Source organism: Poecile atricapillus, chromosome 13, assembly GCF_030490865.1.
Source record: "Poecile atricapillus isolate bPoeAtr1 chromosome 13, bPoeAtr1.hap1, whole genome shotgun sequence".
In the NCBI taxonomy this organism is placed as follows: domain Eukaryota; kingdom Metazoa; phylum Chordata; class Aves; order Passeriformes; family Paridae; genus Poecile; species Poecile atricapillus.
In genome coordinates this window covers 6801440-6819614 of record NC_081261.1, presented here as the reverse complement: position 1 = coordinate 6819614, position 18175 = coordinate 6801440, and the positions used below count along the sequence as shown (strand labels likewise).

The 18175-nt window shown below is 54.9% G+C and overlaps 1 protein-coding gene across 1 annotated transcript; it reads left to right on the top strand.

The window, feature by feature from the left end:
• Positions 1–3338: 3338 nt before the first annotated feature.
• CDX1 (caudal type homeobox 1) lies at positions 3339–15798 on the top strand. Its single transcript, XM_058848856.1, has 3 exons — positions 3339–3833; positions 15172–15317; positions 15542–15798. The coding sequence occupies exons 1-3, from the start codon at positions 3407–3409 to the stop codon at positions 15746–15748; spliced, it is 780 nt and encodes a 259-aa protein (XP_058704839.1). The 5' UTR covers positions 3339–3406; the 3' UTR covers positions 15749–15798.
• The last annotated feature ends 2377 nt before the right edge of the window (positions 15799–18175 follow it).

Genomic DNA, 18175 nt, shown 5'->3' with positions numbered 1-18175 from the left:
CAGGGAGAGGCAGCACTGGTGGCACATTCATTGGGGCTGTCTCAGTCCAGCACCCATCTCTCTGGGGACCAGCTCTGCAGACTCTCTGCAGCACAGGGACACAAGTGACAGCACAGGGGTGGTTCAGGCACCGAAGGCCACACAGGAGTCTGCAGTGGGGCTGAGGCAGATGAGGCAGGGGGCTGTCCTCTGCAAGAGGGTTGCACTGATGTCTCCATTGCCAGAGAGGGGAGGTTACTCTTGGGGCATTCAGAAACTAGGGAATGAGTGAAAGGTCCTGGCTGGGCTGGGATGTGAGTGGGGCCATGCAGCTCTGGGATGTGCTGGTCTGAAGCCACAGATTTGCCTTTGGGAGCAATAGGAGCTGGAGGGAGTGTGGAGGTGGTGGGGCAGGAGGCTGTGGCGGAAAAGGGAAGCAAGGGGAGACACCTACTTGGCTCTCTGCAGGCATCTCCCTCTCCTGTGGAAACCATGGTGGGCTTCAGAGCAAGCTGGGGGACAAGGAAGGACTTGGTTTCCCATATTGAGTGCCTCCTTCATGGGAGCAGGAGCTGATGGGATGGTGTCCCTGCTCCTCCTGTGACAGCTGCATGCTGCCTGGCCCTAGGGACCTCCCAGCCCTCCTCCTTCCAGGAGATGGCATCACTTGATCACAGATAGCAGCACCAAGCCCCAGGGAGCATCGAGGGAGCCCTGGCTGCTCTCCCTCTCCACCTGGTTTCTACCAGGAATAGCAGGTCTGAAGGACTGGGAGGAGGTCCCCGGGTTGGACACATTTCTGAAGGTCTCCAGGATGGATGGAGGGGGTACTGACACTTGCTGTCACCCAGCTGGGGACCCCCAGAGGCTCTGTCAGTCCCTGATCTGCTCACTCATGGGACCCCAATGCAGGTGGCATCCTGGGACACTAAGGGTCCCCCTCAGCACCTTTCAGCCCCAGCTGAGCAGCTGAAATGCTCCTTGGGGAGCCCATGAAGGGCTCCTCATCTGGCTCCTCCCCAGCATAAACTCCACCACCAGTAATAAACGGGTCAAAGAGAAGAAGAAGAGGGAAGTTATTGCTGGTGGATCTTTATGGCCCAGTTGTCCTCCCCGTCCCTTCACCCCCACGGAGGGAGATCACACCCAGCTGTCAGTGGGCCCCTGGCCATGCTGTGCCCTGCCAAGCCTGTCACCTGCTCCCCTGGGGAGGATGCAGGTGTAGGTTGCTGCCCCAGATTCCTGAGCTCCCCAGTTCCCAGCAACTGCCTGAGCCCTTGGCACTGGTTCCACAGAGTGGGAAAAGGTAAAGGGGGCCTGAACTCCCTGTCAGTGCCTGTAAGAAACAGCCAGTGGCAGGAATAACCCCAGCCCCTAAAAGGCAGCCACCCCTGGGATGGGACCCAACAGCCACCTGTGTTCCTCTGTACCTCCCACCATCTGCTCAGAGGGAATTTTCTCTTCTTTTTTCCCCCACTTCCTGAACATCTTTGCTGATGGTAGGAGGAGTAGGGTGGCCTTGAGTCTCTAGTTTACACAAAGCCATGGCTGTACAGAGATCTTGGGGAAAATCCAGGACAGATGGAGTTATATGGCACATCAAGCAATCTGAGCTGAACAGTGAGCTGAGATCATCACTGGGTGGGATGGTCCTGACAGTCACCTTTGTCACAAGGGAGGGACCTGGGACAAGGCTGAGCAAAGGCTTGGGGACCCTGGGGGCCCAGAGGGGATGCTGCAAAGTGCTCACCTCTCCTGGTGCCTCCGGCCATGCCAGGTTTGGGGAGGCAGAACACAAGTGATGCCAGCTCTGGGGGTGATTTCCCATTGCTGGGGGTTTACCCTTCTCTGTCCTCATGAAGCAGACCCCTCACCCATCTCCCCTCCATCTCATCCTGGCACCCACCTCCTTGCAGGAAGTGGATGTAGCACAGGGGATATGTGCACCCAGTTTCAGGTAGAACTGGGGCTAGACCAATGGGATGAGGTTCTTGGGACTGACACAGACCACTGATGGTCCAGAGCTCCAGGAGTTTTTATCCTCTCCACTCAAAGCTATCCTTAATCTATTTTATTTTTTCCTGTTTCCTATTGTCAGATTCCAGGCTGTTCTTGTCCCTAGAGTGTGAGGATCGTCCTTGCCCTGCTCACATTTCTAGCAGAGGAAGGGGCTGGTGCAGAGAAAAGGACAGAGGTGGCCTTGAGGAAGTGGCAAAACACCCTCCTGGTGCCTCTGTGGGTGCTGCTTCTGGTTGAGGAGGAAAAGCCAGCCTATAAAAGACAACTGTGGCTGCAGTGGTGGCCTGTGCAGCTGGAGTGTGACACTGGAGGGGAGGGGGACATCAGTGGGGCCGGGGCTCCCTGCTGCCAGTGGTGGGGGTTTTGGGCAGTGTGTCACTCAGTCCCTCATCCCCCTCTGGAGTGCAGGTGTGCCTGACCTGACAGGTGACCAGTGGGTGATCTCTGCTGGCGTGGTTGTGGCTGGCACCTCCCACCTTGCAGGCAGACAGGGCTTCACAAGCGTCCCCTTTCTGCTTGATTTTTCCTATCACCAACATATGGGGATGGCTTTGCTTTCTTAAGAGAGAAAACAGGTGAGAAAGTCCTCTTGCTGCAGGGCCATGAGCCCTTTGGAGATGTTTCAGCCCAGGTACCCCCAGCAGTGTCCATGGTGGGACATTCTCCCTGCACACAGAGTCTGCCCATCTGTCCTGCTCTCTGAGGCCAGGCTGAGCTTTGCTGTCGGGATTGGAGGGGTGGGTTTGCCCTGGGATGGAGGAAATGCAGGCCCAGAGCCTCCACCAGCCTCTCTTTTCCAAAGAGGCAGATGCTGCTGCTGGGCACAGGGAAACACCATTCAGAGCAAGAGTTTGGTGTCCCCCAGCGTGGAGACAGGGCAGGAGACAGACCCACACAAGGCCAGCTTGTCCCCTGTGTGCAGGCGGCTTTTAATACAGAGGTTCATCCCAAGGCACCCTATTCCTGGGGTACGGAGGATGGTGGGGTCCCTCGGGGCATCCTCATGGGACTCCTGCGGCACCCTGATGTCCCCAAAGCCAGCTGCCACAGAGGGACCACGTCCTGTGGCACTGGCACAGCTGTGGGGTAGTGCCAGAGGGGCTGGGGGAGTCATCTGTGCTCCCTGGGGTCACCCCCTGCCTCATCCTCCTTGCACTCAGAGTGGGAAGTTTGAACTCGTCCCCCTCACCCGCTGGGGTTTCTGCACTTTGAAATGCAAACCTGCCTTTCAATGCAAATGCTGCGAGAGGTTGGGCCCAATAAAAGCCTGTGGGCAGGGAGGTGCCTGGCCCCAGGACAGGCTCCCCAAGGCGCCCAGGTGAGCGGTGGCGAAGGAGGGGCGGCCGCCTCCAAAGCCGAGCGGCCGCGGCCGCGGCTCGGCAGCGCAGCATGAGCACGGCCCGCCAAGATGTACCTGGGATATCTCGTGGATAAGGACACCAACATGTATCCCAGCCCGGTCCGGCACCCCAGCCTCAACCTCAACCCCCAGAACTACGTGCCGGGGCCACCGCAGTACTCGGACTTCGCCAGCTACCACCATGTGCCGGGGATTAACAACGACCTGCACCACGGGCAGCCCGCGGCTGCCTGGGGCTCTCCCTACACCCCTGCCAAGGAGGACTGGCATTCCTATGGCACCGCCGCGACGCCTGCCACCGCCAGCCCAGGGCAGTTTGGATTCAGCCCCCCAGATTTTAACCCCATTCAGCCTCCGGGCTCTGGACTCCTGCCTCCACCCATCAGCAGCTCGGTCCCCCAGCTCTCCCCTAATGCCCAGAGACGCACCCCATACGAGTGGATGAGGCGCAACATTCCCAGCACCAGCAACAACGGTAAGGAAAGCCCCGGTCCCGCAGCCCCGCAGCGTCCCCAGACCAGGGGAGCCCTGGGTTTGGAGCTCTGCAGGGCCGGACCCTGCTCTGCGGCTGTCCCTGCGCGGGGACTGCCAGAGGGACAGCAAGCTCGGCCTGCCCCTGGCACGACACCCGGTCCTCAAAGAGCAGGGGAGCTCTGAGGTGGCAGGGGCTGAGGATGGGCAGGGAGGGTGCTGTCCTTCCACACTGGCAGTTGGGCTTGTACGGCTGGAAAATCCTTTTCCCAAGTTGGTGCCGTTGTCTGCGGCCACTGGGGAGGATGGGCAGAGCCAGAGACCCCCAGGACCCTGGGGAGGTGTTGGACGGTGGGGGGGTCTCAAAAGTGCGAAGATGAGTGTGGGGCTGTGGCTGTACACGGGAGTGTGAGCTGGTTGTGAGGGCCTGTGTATGGTGTGTGTGTGTGAGTGTGTGTGTGTGTGTGTGTGTGTGAGTGTGAGTGTGAGTGTGTGTGTGTGTGTGAGTGTGTGTGTGTGAGTGTCTGTGTGTCTGTGTGAGTGTGTGTGAGTGTGTGTGTGAGTGTGTGTGTGTGTGTGTCTGTGTGTGTGTGTGTGTGTGCAAGGTGCCCCAAGCTGTGTGCGTGTGCAGGGAAGGAGCTGTGTGTGTATCCATGCTGTGTGTGCATGAATGGGGTGGATTCAGGGAGGTGCTGCAGGCTCTGTGTGAGTGTGCAGGGCACCCTGAGGAGTGTGTGTGTACAGCACACACACCAGGTGTGTCTGGGGGAGGTGAGGTGCTCAGTGTGTGTGCAGGGTGCTGTGAGGAGGACGGTGTGTGTGTGGGTGGGTGGGGGGGCACTGTGTGTGTTTTAGGGACAGTGCCACGTGCAGGGTGGCTGGGGGTGCAGCAGGTGCCTGGCTCTGCAGGAAAGGGTGTCCTGGTTCCTGTGATTACCTCTGGACTGGGCATCGAGTGGTGCTGCTGTCCCCAGGGTCCTGTCCCCGCTGAACTCCTGACCTGGGGGAAGCGTCTGGGTGACCCCAGCCCCCTACCCGCCCTGCTGCCCACTTCAAAGGCAGTGGGCAAATCCCCCTTGGGGCCAGCCCAAATTGACAAGGACTTCTCTTTGTCATGGAGATGGTGGCCGGCTCCTTTGGCAGTGAGGTGAGGTGCGGGCCCTTTGTCCTGACCTACCCTCAACCTTTCATCTTCCCAGCCTGGACCCTTCCCAGTGGGACCCATGGGGCTTGCCTGAACCTGCCACCCCTCTCCTCTCCCGTGCTGGCCATGAGCTCCTCAGAGCACTGCTGGGGCCAAATTCACTACAGGAGTGGCTGTGGGCATCTCTTGGGGGCGAGTTTACTTTGAGTTACTGCTGCCCTATATCCCGGGAATCAGGGCCTGGGCTGCCTGTTTGCAAAGTGCCTGCAGTTTTTGGCTTGTTTTTGGCTCTGCACTATTCCCAGTGGCCAAGGGCTACATAAGGGTCTTCTGCAGAGGTGTCTGTGGTCTTCCAGCATGGAAAACATCTACTTGTATTCTCAGAATCTGTATGGCAGGGATGGGGACCAGTGACTGAAGTGGAGCAGGCAGAACACCCTGATAAATGGAAAAAAACCCAGCCCCAGTCTGGAAAGAGGAGGGAGAGGCAGGCTGGTATTTCCTGTCCCATTTTAAGCACTGAATGTAACTATTTAGGAAAAATGCTTTCCCCCAGATACAGTGATGGAGACCCACAGGCGTTCCAGGGCTGAGGGCTTCCCTCTGCCCAGGGTGGAAAGGGAAATGTGGTGTGCAGCCCTCCCCTGCAGCAGGGACCCTGCCACTTCTGCAGGTTTTGTAGGTCTGAACATCTTGGTTTCTTCTGAGAAGAGAGGTGGGAGGGAAAATGAATGGGGAAGGAAAGCCATCAGCACACCTCTCCTCTGGATCAAGGCCATGAGTTTACACCCAGCAGTGGGGCCAAGATAAAACAGGAGCTTGAAAGTGCCTCTGATTGAGTTAGATGACAATTGAGTTGATTGAATTCTGAAAAAATATCATTAGTTGCTTAGTTTGTATCTCTTGGATCAAATGCATACAAAGGAACAAATAAACCAACCTTGTTCCTCTCACACACAGAGGAGCTGCCCCAGCCCCATCACAGCAATGCAGGCGTTAAAGGCTCTTTCTTGGGGTGATTTCCTTAGGATGGGTGACCAGTAAGCTCCTTTTCTAAGTCACCCACAGATTAAGGACCTGTTCTTGCACCTCTGCTGGGTCCAGGCCGGAGGCTGCTGCTGCCAAGCAACTGCAGGATTTGGCCTTGGTGGGACCATGAGCTGGAAGATGATGAGGTGCAGTTGCTGTTTTCCAGTGCTGCCCCTCAAATAAAAGTCTTCAATAAGACTCAAAGAGAGTAGGGCAGAGATAGGTTTAACATAGATAAGGGTGAAACTCTTGGATGAATCATTTTATTGAAACTAATAAACTGGACTTTAATCAATCTGGATTGATAAACTCATCTCACTGCAGTGGGAATAGAAAATTAATACATGGAGCTTTTTGCCATAAATATCAACAGTTTCATGGTGAATTCTATAAATCATAATACTTAAGAGGATTGTAAATTAATGTTCCCTTTCTGTCTTGGCTCGTATGAACAGCTCCTGGCCATAGTTTGAAAGCTTTTGGGGAAGAGCTGCATGGTAGTAAAATAAAATGTTGTGCAGGGAATACGAGTGTGTTGGGCACTTCTGCAAATGTGATCCAGAGCTTGAGAAAAATCAATGAGAAGTGTTCCAGTGACTCACTGCAGAGTCAGGCTTTGCAGGGGGATGATTTTCTGTACCTGTTGCTACATTCATGCGTGCTTCACGTGGCTGAGCTGAGATAACCCAGCAGCAGAAGGAATTGCAACGCCAGTCACTGGGAACTGGGAGTTACAGGAAACCGAGCTGGAAGATGTCCCCAGGCCTCATTTCTCTCTCCAATGTCACCTCCTTTTCTGCCCATAAAATCTTCACTAGCAGCATGTCAGAGCCTCATGCTTCCTCCTTATTCGCAATTATTTGCAAACTTCCCTGTGAATTGCACCCAGGGTTTATAAAAAGCTCAGGAAGGTGGCTGGAAGCAGGGCTGGCTGAACTTTGAAATTCACCCTCTGCTTGTTAGTCATGCAAATCCTCAGATACTGCCTCGGGTCTGGCTTTTAGGTCACTAATTGAGCAGGGGCTGCAGTGCTAAATATTGCAAGTGAAAGTGCAAGTGGAGCAACCCTCCAAGAGGCAAATGTGCTCAGGGCTTGGTGTGGTACCAATGCCCTGGTGCCCACGCAGGTTTTGGGGTGCTGGAGAGCAAGCAGTGATGCTCTGAGCATGTGGTGATTTGCTGGGTGTGCAGTTTTCCATCTCAGTTTTATTATTTCTAGGTCAGTTTTCCAGCTCTGTTTATTTTCCTAGTGGGGCCCATGAACACTGGGGGAAAGAGTAAAAATCCCAGTAATGAGACAGAAACGTTTCCCCTGGACTGCTGGGATTCATGCTGTGCTTGGTATGCTTTGGAATGATGGTGCTTGCTGGAGGACAGTGCATTTCCCTGGTCAGTCCCTGCTTGGAGAGCCTCTCTTTAGGACATGCTCATGCCCTGTGAGACCCTTTCCTTCACTGGGACACTTGGGGGTGTGTGTGTTGGGCCCCATCAGTCTTCTCCCCTTGAATTATTAACTCACAACCTGCTCCTGGCCCCAGCTGGGATTTGTTGACTGCTTAGCCTGCTGGCCAAGGTACAGGCCTCTCAAACTTTCCTAGAATTGACTTTCCTTGAGCAAAAAGGGGCTTCCCTGGGGCACTGGCAGTACCTACGTGATGGGCTTGGCTGGCTAATACCCCGGGATTAGCAGAGGGACACTTTAAACCTCTGGCCAATGACAGATGTTTCCTATAGGGGACCTTTCAAGGACACCCACCCAGTCCTGTTAGCTTTGTGATTGCTTGGATAAGGGGCTGGATCCTTCCCCCACACTGCCCCATGGCAAGGATGGGCCCAATCCTATAGGGCTGCAAAGGGGGAGAGGATCCCTGGTGTCCATGGGGGCCTCCAATGCCTCGCTGTCCTCCTCCTCTACTGCAGATGAGCCACATCCAGCCAGGTGGCAGGTTGGGATGAGCTGGGTCAGGGCTGGAGTGTGGTGACGTCCTGGATGGGACTGTGCCACCCCACACGTGCCAGCAGCCCGTGTGTCACCGCGGCGCTCCCCGTCCTCCCGCGCTGCTGCGGTCTTTGACCCAGCGCAGGAGCCAGGCTGGCGGCACTCGGCTCAGCACTCATAAAACCTGGGAACAACTGAAGGAATCTGCCTGTTGCCAAAATAAAGGATTGAATTACTGCAGGGCTGGGAAAGACTTGCCCCAACACCCAGCTCCATGCTGCTGCCCCTGGGGATGAAAGGTGTCTGGTTGTGTTGTCCATGCCCAAGAACATGGGGCTGTCATGGGGAATCGCCAGCTCGCTGCAAGCACCAGGCACCTGCTCTTCATCCCCTCGGGGTTTGCACCTCCTGGGAGGAGGATGAGACTTGCAGGAGGGCTGTCCTCACCAATGGGTGTGGATGTGGGAGCAGCTCTGTCCCTGTGCTGGCTGTGCAAAACCCAGTCAGGGCCAGCCTGTGCTCCTGTGCACCAGTCTGCACTCTCCAAATCCAGCTCTTTGACCAGGTATTCTGCCCCTCCCTGGCAGCAGGGCTGCCCTGCCTGGCTGTGCTGTGCACCAAGCCTGGGCTCTGCCTTGAGCTCTGCCAGGGCCACAACCTCAGGCATGCATTCCCCAGCCACACACTCACACTTAGAGCAAAGCTTTTTAGGGAGCACAGAGCTTGAAGCTCAGTGAGCAGAGACCAGAAAGCCATTGGGTCAAGTGGTGCAAGTGAAATGTTTCCAGTGCTCACCATACCAAGCTGAACCAGGTTTTATTGCTGCCTGGCACACATGGGAGAATTGCAGTTTGCTCTGAAGCCTTTGGCACCAGGAAGAAATATTCAGGTTGTGCGAGGTGAACCGCCATGGAGAGAGCTCCCCTGGGTGCAGGAGCATTGCTGGGCTCCTTGGAGGGGCCCTCAGACACCAAGATAAGTCCTGCCTCAACCCTGATATCTCAACTGCCCATTTTTCCAACACAGAGTAGAGATGGGGGAGCTTTGGCAGAGTCAGTTCAGTGAGGATTCATCCAGCATTCCCTCCCTTCACAGCACTGAGACATTAAATATGTACAGAGAGGATGAGTTGTTCCTCTCACCCAGTTTTTGACACCCAGCCGTTGTCTAAATGCAGTGCATTCTGGCGGGGGAATGATGTCAGGCAGGGATCTCGGGCAGGATTGCCCTACAGAGGGGCTCCTTTCTCACTGGCTGTGATGAAACAAGCCACATGGCTCTGGTTCCTTCTCCCCGTGTCGATCGTCCCATCCATCACTCCTCTGCTTCCTGCGGCAGAGGAAAAATAGCTGAGGATGTTAAAGTATGCAAGGGAAGGGGAAGGCTTGTGAAAAGCGTGAGCTGCTGGTTCCCAGCGCTCAGGGAGTGTGAGGGGCTCGGGTTTATCCCCCCCTCCCAGGCCACAGAGGAGCGTGGGTGTTTTCGAGTGGCTGCTGGAGCTGGAGGGGAAAGGAGGGGGGAAAATGAGTGTGGGGAGGGGGTGAAGAGGGGGGGCATCAGAGGCCCAGCTCTTGCCACCAGCAGTGCAATAATTCAGCAGTGCAGACTTTGGGGTTCCCGTTTCTGGTCGGTTTAGGGATGGTGAAATGAGCTGGGCTGTCTGTCCCGAGCCTCAGCATCAGCTCTGCGCAGGGCGGCTCCCATCAACGCTGCTCGGCAGAGGGAGCATCGACCCCTCTGCACACAGGCAGCTGGAGCACATCTGGCTGCCAGATGAGGGTGGCTCCAGCCAGCCTGGAGGCTCCTGAGCTTTAGGAGCCGACCTCAGCCCTTTCCTGGGCCTGGGGTCTCTGTCATGGGGCTGTGCTCAGTTTTGTGAGGTTGTGCAGGGGATTTCCCCCCATGGGAAAGCTGCAGAAGGACTGTGGATTAAGCTGTCCAGGGAATCTCATGGCTCTGACCCTGGGACTGTGTGCCTCAGTTTCTCCTGCTGTTGCATTGCCTAAGCTCTGTTGGGGATGAGGGAAGTTTTCCTTGATCCTTTCCCTGGGGAGAAATGGCAGATCCTGACAGGGCACTGATTCCTCTGGGATGGGAGGATTTTATCCTCCTTGCAAGTAGATGCTGCTCATTCAGAATGGAGCAGCTTTGTCATGGAGAGGAAGCACCCACATGGAGGCCTTGTGTCCTGTCTTGCTGCACTTTACCTCTGGTATGGACCAGCTCTTTCCCAGGTGCTCCGTGGTGACAGGACTTCTACCCCAGATGTTTTTCAGCATTCTAATATTGTATATCAGTGTGGGACCAGGCCCCCAGACCAGACAGATGGGCAAACAAGGCTGTACAGATAGAGCCAGTGTGGGGCCAGAGCACAGCCAGGAAGATGGGATCAGGCAGGATGGCCCTGGGAGCACAAGGAGCCAGCACAGAGCAAGGCATGAGAGCTGCTGAGACAGCCTGGCAGCAGTGCCTCCATCCCCTCTGCCAGCACCTCCTCTACAAAGCAACATCCAGTGTGTCCCCAGGCCTTGGGGACCTCTGCTGTGGGTAGCAACAGCTGTCACTACCGTGGGCTGTCATCTCAGTGGCTCCAGCCAGTGGGTTAGGGCTGCCATGCCCCAGCTTCCCTGACCAGAGCCCTGATGGCTGCACAGCAGCTTCCCACAGAGCCAGAGTTTGTGGTTGTGGTAATTTTGAGCTGCTTTGACCTGTGAAATTGAGACTTCTAGAAAAGCGCTGCAGTTTATGCTCCTGGCTGCTGGCAGCTGTGCTGCTCCTGCTGTGGCTGGAAGAAATGTGTCCCACGGATGGGGATTCTCTGGAGCTAGGCTGATCCCTTCATAACATGCCAGCTTTTGCTCTACCTCTACCCAGGGTGCCACTGCCACCCCACAGTCTCTTTCCTCCTTGGTTTGAGCCAGCCCCTTCCCAGCTGTTCTTAGAGCTGCTCAGCACCAGTCTCACAATGTCCATTTTCTCAGTCTGTTAGGGTTTTCAGGGCACAGTTTTTTGCTTAAAGCCATCATTTGGGCAGGCCAGGGGTGGGGATGATAAAATATCCCCTTCCTGGCAGCCTCCACTGTGGCTACGAGGGGAGAGAACTTGGGATGGTGGGCACAGGATCCACTTTGATTTTCCCTTACCTTGCCAGGCTCCTGATCCAGGCCAGGGCAGGAGCTCTGGTATCCCTGTCTCGGGGCAGGGCTGCTGTGGGGAGTGAATCCAGGCTGGGCTCAGCACTCCATCCCCCCGTGTGTGTGCGTGCACACTCGGGAGCGCGTCCCTCGGGGTTTGCACAGCACATTAAAGCTATTCCCTTATCTAATCGTGGCTCAGGTGAGTGCTATTAGGGTTATACATTAACAGTGGTAACGATACCCTCTCCCCACGCTGTCATTGGCCCTGCCTTGATCCCAAAGCCGAAACCATTCCCACTGGCCCCACGGATGGCTCCGTTTGCCTGTCCAAGCAGCTCCTGTGCCTGGTCTTTCGGGGACAGGCGGGAGGGGCTGTAAATGCACGGCAGGGTTGGGAGGGGCTGACTGTGCTAAGGGACATCACTGGCACCCCCTCTGCACCCCATGCACACTCCCTCCTGGGGCAGCAGCCCCAGCTCCAGGTTATCCCAAGCATGGGACAGCCTGTTTCAGCCTTGCCAGGCTTGGCTGGAAATGCAGGAGCAGTTCCATCCCTCTCTTTGGCCATAGGCATGAGGGCTCCCCATAAGGAACCGGATTGGCTTGTCCCGAATTTCCTCTTTCTTTTCACAGAGCCATAAAAAGTCTCCAGGAGAGAGCTAAGTGTAAGCCAGCATTCATATTCAAGGTAGTTGAATTATTCATTGTCCATAGTATTTCTTGCAAATCCTCTTATTTTCCTTGTGAATCACCCACAGTACATCCCTGAATTCAGCAAACATCCGAAACCAGCAATTAGTGGAGGTGAATAACTTTCCATCTCTGGCTTGGTCGTCAGCCCTCTGTTTTCACTCTTTCCTACCTGATATTGAGCAGCAAGTGATGATATTGATACTGATACTGAACCTGGTGCCCAGCTCACCCCGAGATGGCTCTGCCAGCCCTGAGGCAAAGCCCAGCCTCCATCCAGGATGAAGGATGAAGAAGGAATAACAAAGAACAGGCTGTGATGGATCTATTTACAGCTGCAGCAGGAAATAATAATTCCTACTGAAATTCATGGCATATGTGATATTCACAAACCGCCTTATTTCTTTAGACTTCCATTTATTTTTTTTACTCTATCTGTCAACTCCTTCACTTTTCAGGTGTTCCTTTTTTCCAAACAGTGGTATTAAAATAAAAACATTGCAAGTAAGACCATTTTAAAGTTATTATCTCTTTAGAGAGGCTTTTGCTTAAAAAAAAAAAAAAAAAGAAAAAAAAAAAAAAGAGAAATCTATGAGAAAGAAAAATCTTGCAGGAGCCCCTGGGCCTGGAGCAGCCAGAGTGAGCCCAGTTTCTCACGGAGCTGCTAAACCTCACATAAATCTCCACCAGAGCATCTGGTTTATTCTGTAACTTCTTGGGAATTGCTGTGTTTGCAGATTCAGCACAGGTCCCTCCTGGACTGGGGTGCAGAAGTTCTTTTGATGCTGGTGAACCCTTCCCCTGCAGGGTGGTGAGGGGCAGCAGTGATCCCGGGACAGTCGGGGGCCCTGTGGGAGGGTGAGAGCAGGGTGCAGATCCTGCATGGGTGCAGATCCTGCATGGCTGCAGATCCTGCCTGGCTGCAGATCCTGGGTGGGCTGGGTGTCCCCAGCATCGCTCCAGCCCAGCAGAGTCTCCGTGGGCAGTTCTGTTTGGAGCTGTCATAGCTGATGTGTGATAGGACACAAAGCTGCCATAGGCCCCTTGCACACAGAATCTGTATTTCAGCCCTGTCTCTGCAGACATTCCATGGACTCCTTGCTCAATCAAATTAACCTTTTTTACCCTTTTTTAACCCACAGAGTCATCCTGTGTGGTATGCACAGGTTTGACCTGCTGGTGGTGAGGAGAGATTAGGTGTTTGCTTCTGACCAGCTCTGGGATGAACTGGAACATCCACTGAATTCATCACATCCCTCAAATATGAGTTAGTAGCTGAAGTCCTGCCAGGTGCTGGGACTCTGGTTCTATTCCTGGTCATGTTGCAGCCTTGCTGGGCTCCTTCCGTCTTCCATGGACCACTGGAGAGCTTTAGTGCTCCTTAGGGACTGTGCTGGGACCCTCAGCCATCTCTTGCTCAGTCTGTGCTGAGCCCATGCCAGCAGCACCAGCAGCAGTGGTAGGAGGACACAGACAGTGGCATAGCTGTGGAAATTGGATGTTAACTTGAACTGGGTGACTGCTGCTTGTGTGCCTGCAAGTCCCAGCAGGGTGAGATGCCTTCCCAGCCCATCCCAGGTCCCACTTGCTCCCACTTGTGCTTCCACACTTGGTTTGCTCAGTGGTCAGTGCCATGAGCTGGATGTTCATGGCTCCTGCTTATTCAGTAGAAAACCAGCTGCTTTCTTCAATCCCATGTGAGGCTGCAAGCATCACCTCTCCCACCTGCAGCACTCTGGGGCCATGGGTTGTCCTGTCTTGAGCTATTTTACATTTAAGTTTCAGCATAAGAAGTGGCTTAGGAATGTCTCCATCTCCTTGCAATGGGAGAGCAGGAGAGAGAAATTATCAAAAATAAAAATGAGCTGGTTTACCAACAGATTTGCAGCCTAGAGGTTGGGGGTTTGCTCTGTGGATGTTCTCTGATGTCTTATTTGGGTGTCTAGAGCCCAGTTTTCCTCTGCACCACCTAAACTCCTGCTTCTACTCAGATCAGAATTTAATTGTATTGCTGAGACTGCCCAGTGTCCAACTGATTTGGCCCAAATGGGTGGATGTGCAAAGGACTCATTAGGGAAAACAGATGAGCAGGATGGCAGGCACACAAAGATCCCCTTTCCTGGCAGAACCAGGCTGCAAGCAAGGTTGTATAGGTTGTTGGGTCACTAGAAATCCCTTTCTGCACATCTGCAGCAGTGGTGTGCAGTCACTTGTCCATGCTGGTACACCCAGGCAGCCCCAGGAAGTCCATGGAGCTGTTCTGAGCTTGCTCCCACTCCTTCCCACAGCAGCACTGCTCTCAGCCTTAGAAATTCAGGAGAGGATAGGCAAACACATCTGCCAGGCAAACAAACGGCCAGGCATCATCCATCTCGACTCCCTGGAACAGGATTTTGTAATTTTGGGTGGAGAATCAAATATTCACAGCTGTGTTTATTCCCTGCCTCTGGGCTTTTCTGCAGAGGAAAACACCAGAAACTTGTCAGCAAACTGCCAGGCATGGGCATCCTCCCTCAGACTGCCACCTGCCTCCCACAGCCCAGGCAGAGTTCCATGGGTCACCCTGTGTGCCTGTGGAATAACAAAGGAACTTAGGAAGAGACAGCTGGGCTATTTTTGACTGTATTTTTCTGCTAGAAAGCAGCAGGTGCTGTTTGCAGACCCATGGGATGTGCATCTGTGTGCACAGACCTGGATCCTGATGGCCCCAAGCTCTGTCCATAGCTGGGAGGACCAAGGAGAGATTCAGGCTGGCTTGGCCAAACACCCCTGGCCCGTGGAGCCAGTCCCCAGGAATGCCCAGGCATCATGTGGGCTTTCTCCAGTACATCTTAAAGACTGCACCTGCAGCACTGCCCTCTGTCTTAGCTCAGTACAGGGAGAGAGAGGAGAGAAACCCTCTGGGTGGCAGAGAAATGTGGTCATTCCAGGGTTTTCTGTCCTTCCCCTGCTCTGATCCATGCACGTTCAAGTGATGGCACCTTGGTTTGGGGCTTCCTAGAAAAAGAGCTGGGCTTTCCTTAGCCCTGCCAGGAAGCCTCTCCTCAGCCCACCACAGGAGCTGCAGCTCCTCTCAGGGACCATGTGTCCTGGCACAGGGGATTTATGATTCACCTTCCTGGGGTGCCTCTGAATCCCTCCTGCTCTTTCCACCAAGCAATTCTACAAAGCCCAGGTACTTCCCAACAAGAAGAAACATTCTGGTGTGAAACAGAAAGGATTATAAAGCCAATAGGAACTTCATGACTCTCTTTCCCACTGGTCCCCAGGGCATTGCCATGTTTCTTCTGAGCTCTCCACTGGTGGTTGTGTGTCTCCTCTGTGCCCTTGGGGATGATCCTTCCATTCCACTGCTCCCCTTCTTCTCCTGTTGGCTCACCCCTCCCTCTTCTCTCTCTGGCAGGCAAGACCAGGACAAAAGACAAGTACCGGGTGGTGTACACGGACCACCAGCGCCTGGAGCTGGAGAAGGAGTTTCACTACAGCCGCTACATCACCATCCGCCGCAAGGCTGAGCTGGCCGCGGCCCTCGGCCTGACCGAGCGGCAGGTCAGTGCTGCAGTGTCCCGGGAAAACCACGTCCAGGGTGGAGATGGGGATGGGGAAGGGTGAGGGCTTTAGCCCAAGCAGTCAGAGGAGGCCCCACCTCGCTCCACAGACATCCCTTCCTTTCCAAACTTTGGGATGCCCTCCCTGCCCCATGGGGTCTGGGGGTTGTTATCCTTGTCTGTGTCCATCCTCGTCTCTTCATTGCCATCTTTTCCTTTCTGCAGGTGAAAATCTGGTTTCAGAATCGGAGGGCGAAGGAGAGGAAGGTGAACAAGAAGAAGCTGCAGCAGCAGAGCCAGCCCACCAGCACCACCACGCCAACCCCACCAGCTGTCAGCACCCTGGGACCCATCGGGGGCCTCTGCAGCAGCAATGCCCCCAACCTCGTCTCCTCATCTCCACTGACAATCAAGGAAGAATTCATGCCTTAACCCTCTTCACCAGCTACAGATCCCAAGAGAAAAGCACTATGCAGCAGAGCCCTGCCAGCCCATGTGCTCTGAAGGGTGACAGCCCCTTCCCAAAGACATGACTGTCCCTGGCTGAACCGAGGGGGCAGACAGCGAGGCTGGGCCAGGTGGCACTGGGGCCTTCCCAAGGGACTGGTGGGCTCTCCCCTGTGTAAAAAACATGGGCTAGGTACTGCTCTCCCATAGGAACCACACACTGGTTTGGTCTCTGGTCTTTGTAGCCCACGGCAAGGTCCTGATGTCAGCAGAAGGAAGGGGGTGATAGTGGAAGAGAGCTTTCCTTTGGTGCTCCAGCTGCTTCCTTTGGTGTTCCTGGCAATCCAGCTGCCTGGTGCTTTAGGGCAGTTCGAACAAGACTGAAACAGAAAAAAGACCTGGCTGGACTCAAATGAATTTCTGCTGAGCTGGTCTCCTGGGAAGTGAGGTGAGGAGGGCTGAGCTCTGGGCTCTGGGGACCAGGCAAGACCCTCGGCTGTAGGATGTGACATGGGAGCCCTTCAAACCACAGTGATGGTGGCAAGCTGGAGCACATCCTTGACAAGAGTACCTGAACATCCCCACCCTTGTCCCCAGTGACCCTGGCAGTGCCCAACCCTGCATCCCCAGCCCTGCCCCTGCAGCCACACGGAGCCATGGAGAGGCATCTCTGGCAGCCCTGGTTCCCCTGGCTGTTCCACACCCTCCCTGGTGCACAGGGAGAGGACAGAAGTGTGCCCAGCACAGGCAGATTTGGGGCAGACCACCCTGCTGAGCCCTTCCATGGGGAAGGGAAGGAAAACAGAAGGTTTGCCATTGGAACAGGGTCCAAGAACCAGCCCCAGGCTGTCCAAAAGGGCCAGTACTGGGAAAGCTTTGGGTGCTGATCCAAGGGAGCACAGTAACTGCTGCCATGTGGGCAGGGGCCTCCTCAGGCATGCAAGAAATGACTGGATGTGCCCTGATGTCAGGTGATGGAGAGGTGGTTTACAGAAAGATAGAGAAGCATTTCTTTTCCTATTTTGTTTGGAACAGATCACAACTACAGCTTTTGTCCTCCCTGTCTCCCTGCTCCTCCATGCACTGCACTCCTCTCACCCACTGTGTTCCCTAGGCCATTTAGCTAGACCCCATCCATTCCTGCTGGTGAACTGCAGCTGAGAATTCCCTTCATCCTGCTGAGTCTTGACCATTGCATAGGCCCAGCTGGAACACAGGAGGGTCTGTGGCTCCTTCTCAGGGCTCCATCACACGCTCTTCAGCTGTAGTTCCAAAGACCAAGACAGGGATGAGGGAGCATGAGCCTTGCATGGTGGCTTGTGTGAAATTTCTCAGCATTTTTCCTCCAAGCTCTGGGAAGATGGAGCAGCAGACATGTCCCTGCTGCCTGAAGACCACCCTCACATCCCAGCAGGCACTGCTTGTGCCTCATTTCCCTTGGCCACACTGTGCACTGCCAGCCCCCATCACTCCCAGCCCCCAGAACACAAAATCCCCAGGTGTGCTGTGGCTTTTCCAAGTGGGTTCCTGTTATCTCACTGTGTCCACTGCTCTGCTCCAGCTCTCAAAGGCTTTGGGTCTCCCTCCTGCCAGTGACACTTCCCACGGCCACTGTTACCTGGTGCACTCGGTGACGAGGACAAATGTTTGCATCTACCCAGGACTTCAGCTCAGTTTTTGTGTACATAAGGCAGAACTGGTTTTCCTTTTTATTTTTTAGGCATCAGTGAAAATAAAAACAAGCAGGAATCCTGTGTGACACAGGTTTGTTGCTGTCATTCCTGACCCGTGGCGCTGTGGCAGGGGAGGGTGCTGGCTTTGGGGTCGCACCAGCGCTGATGGTCCCGGGCACAGCCAGGGTTGGGAAGGGCATCTTGAGCCTTGTTCCTGTAGCACACAGTGTGCCTGACCCACAGGGGCACTGCTGGCAGTGGCATGGCTCGTATCATGGCTCAGCACTGCCACATCTCACTCCTTTGGCACCAGCAGTGCTGGGTGACACAATGGCTGCAAACTCACAGCACTGGAGACAGGGGAGAGGGTGAGGCCATTGTTGGGCTGGCAGAGGCCAAAGAACAAGGCCAGCTGCCCATGGATGTGGCCGCCTCCCATTGGTGCCTCCTGGTCTCTAATCTCACTTTATGGCTGTAGATGGGCTGAATATCCTCCTTGTCCAAGATGAATAAACAGAGAATGAGGATGTGAGATAGTGCCTGGGACAGCTGGCATTAATGCCTGACACTCTCCCTTCTCCATCCCATCAGTGTTCCCCTTGTCTAGCAGAACACTGAGCAAGGGGCTGGCCTCAGATCCCTGTCCCAAATGGCTCCTCCAGCCCCAGAACTCTTCCCAGTGCCATGCGTTGTGTGGGGTGTGTTGAGGTGCCAGGGCAGGGCAGCTGCCTATGGAGGG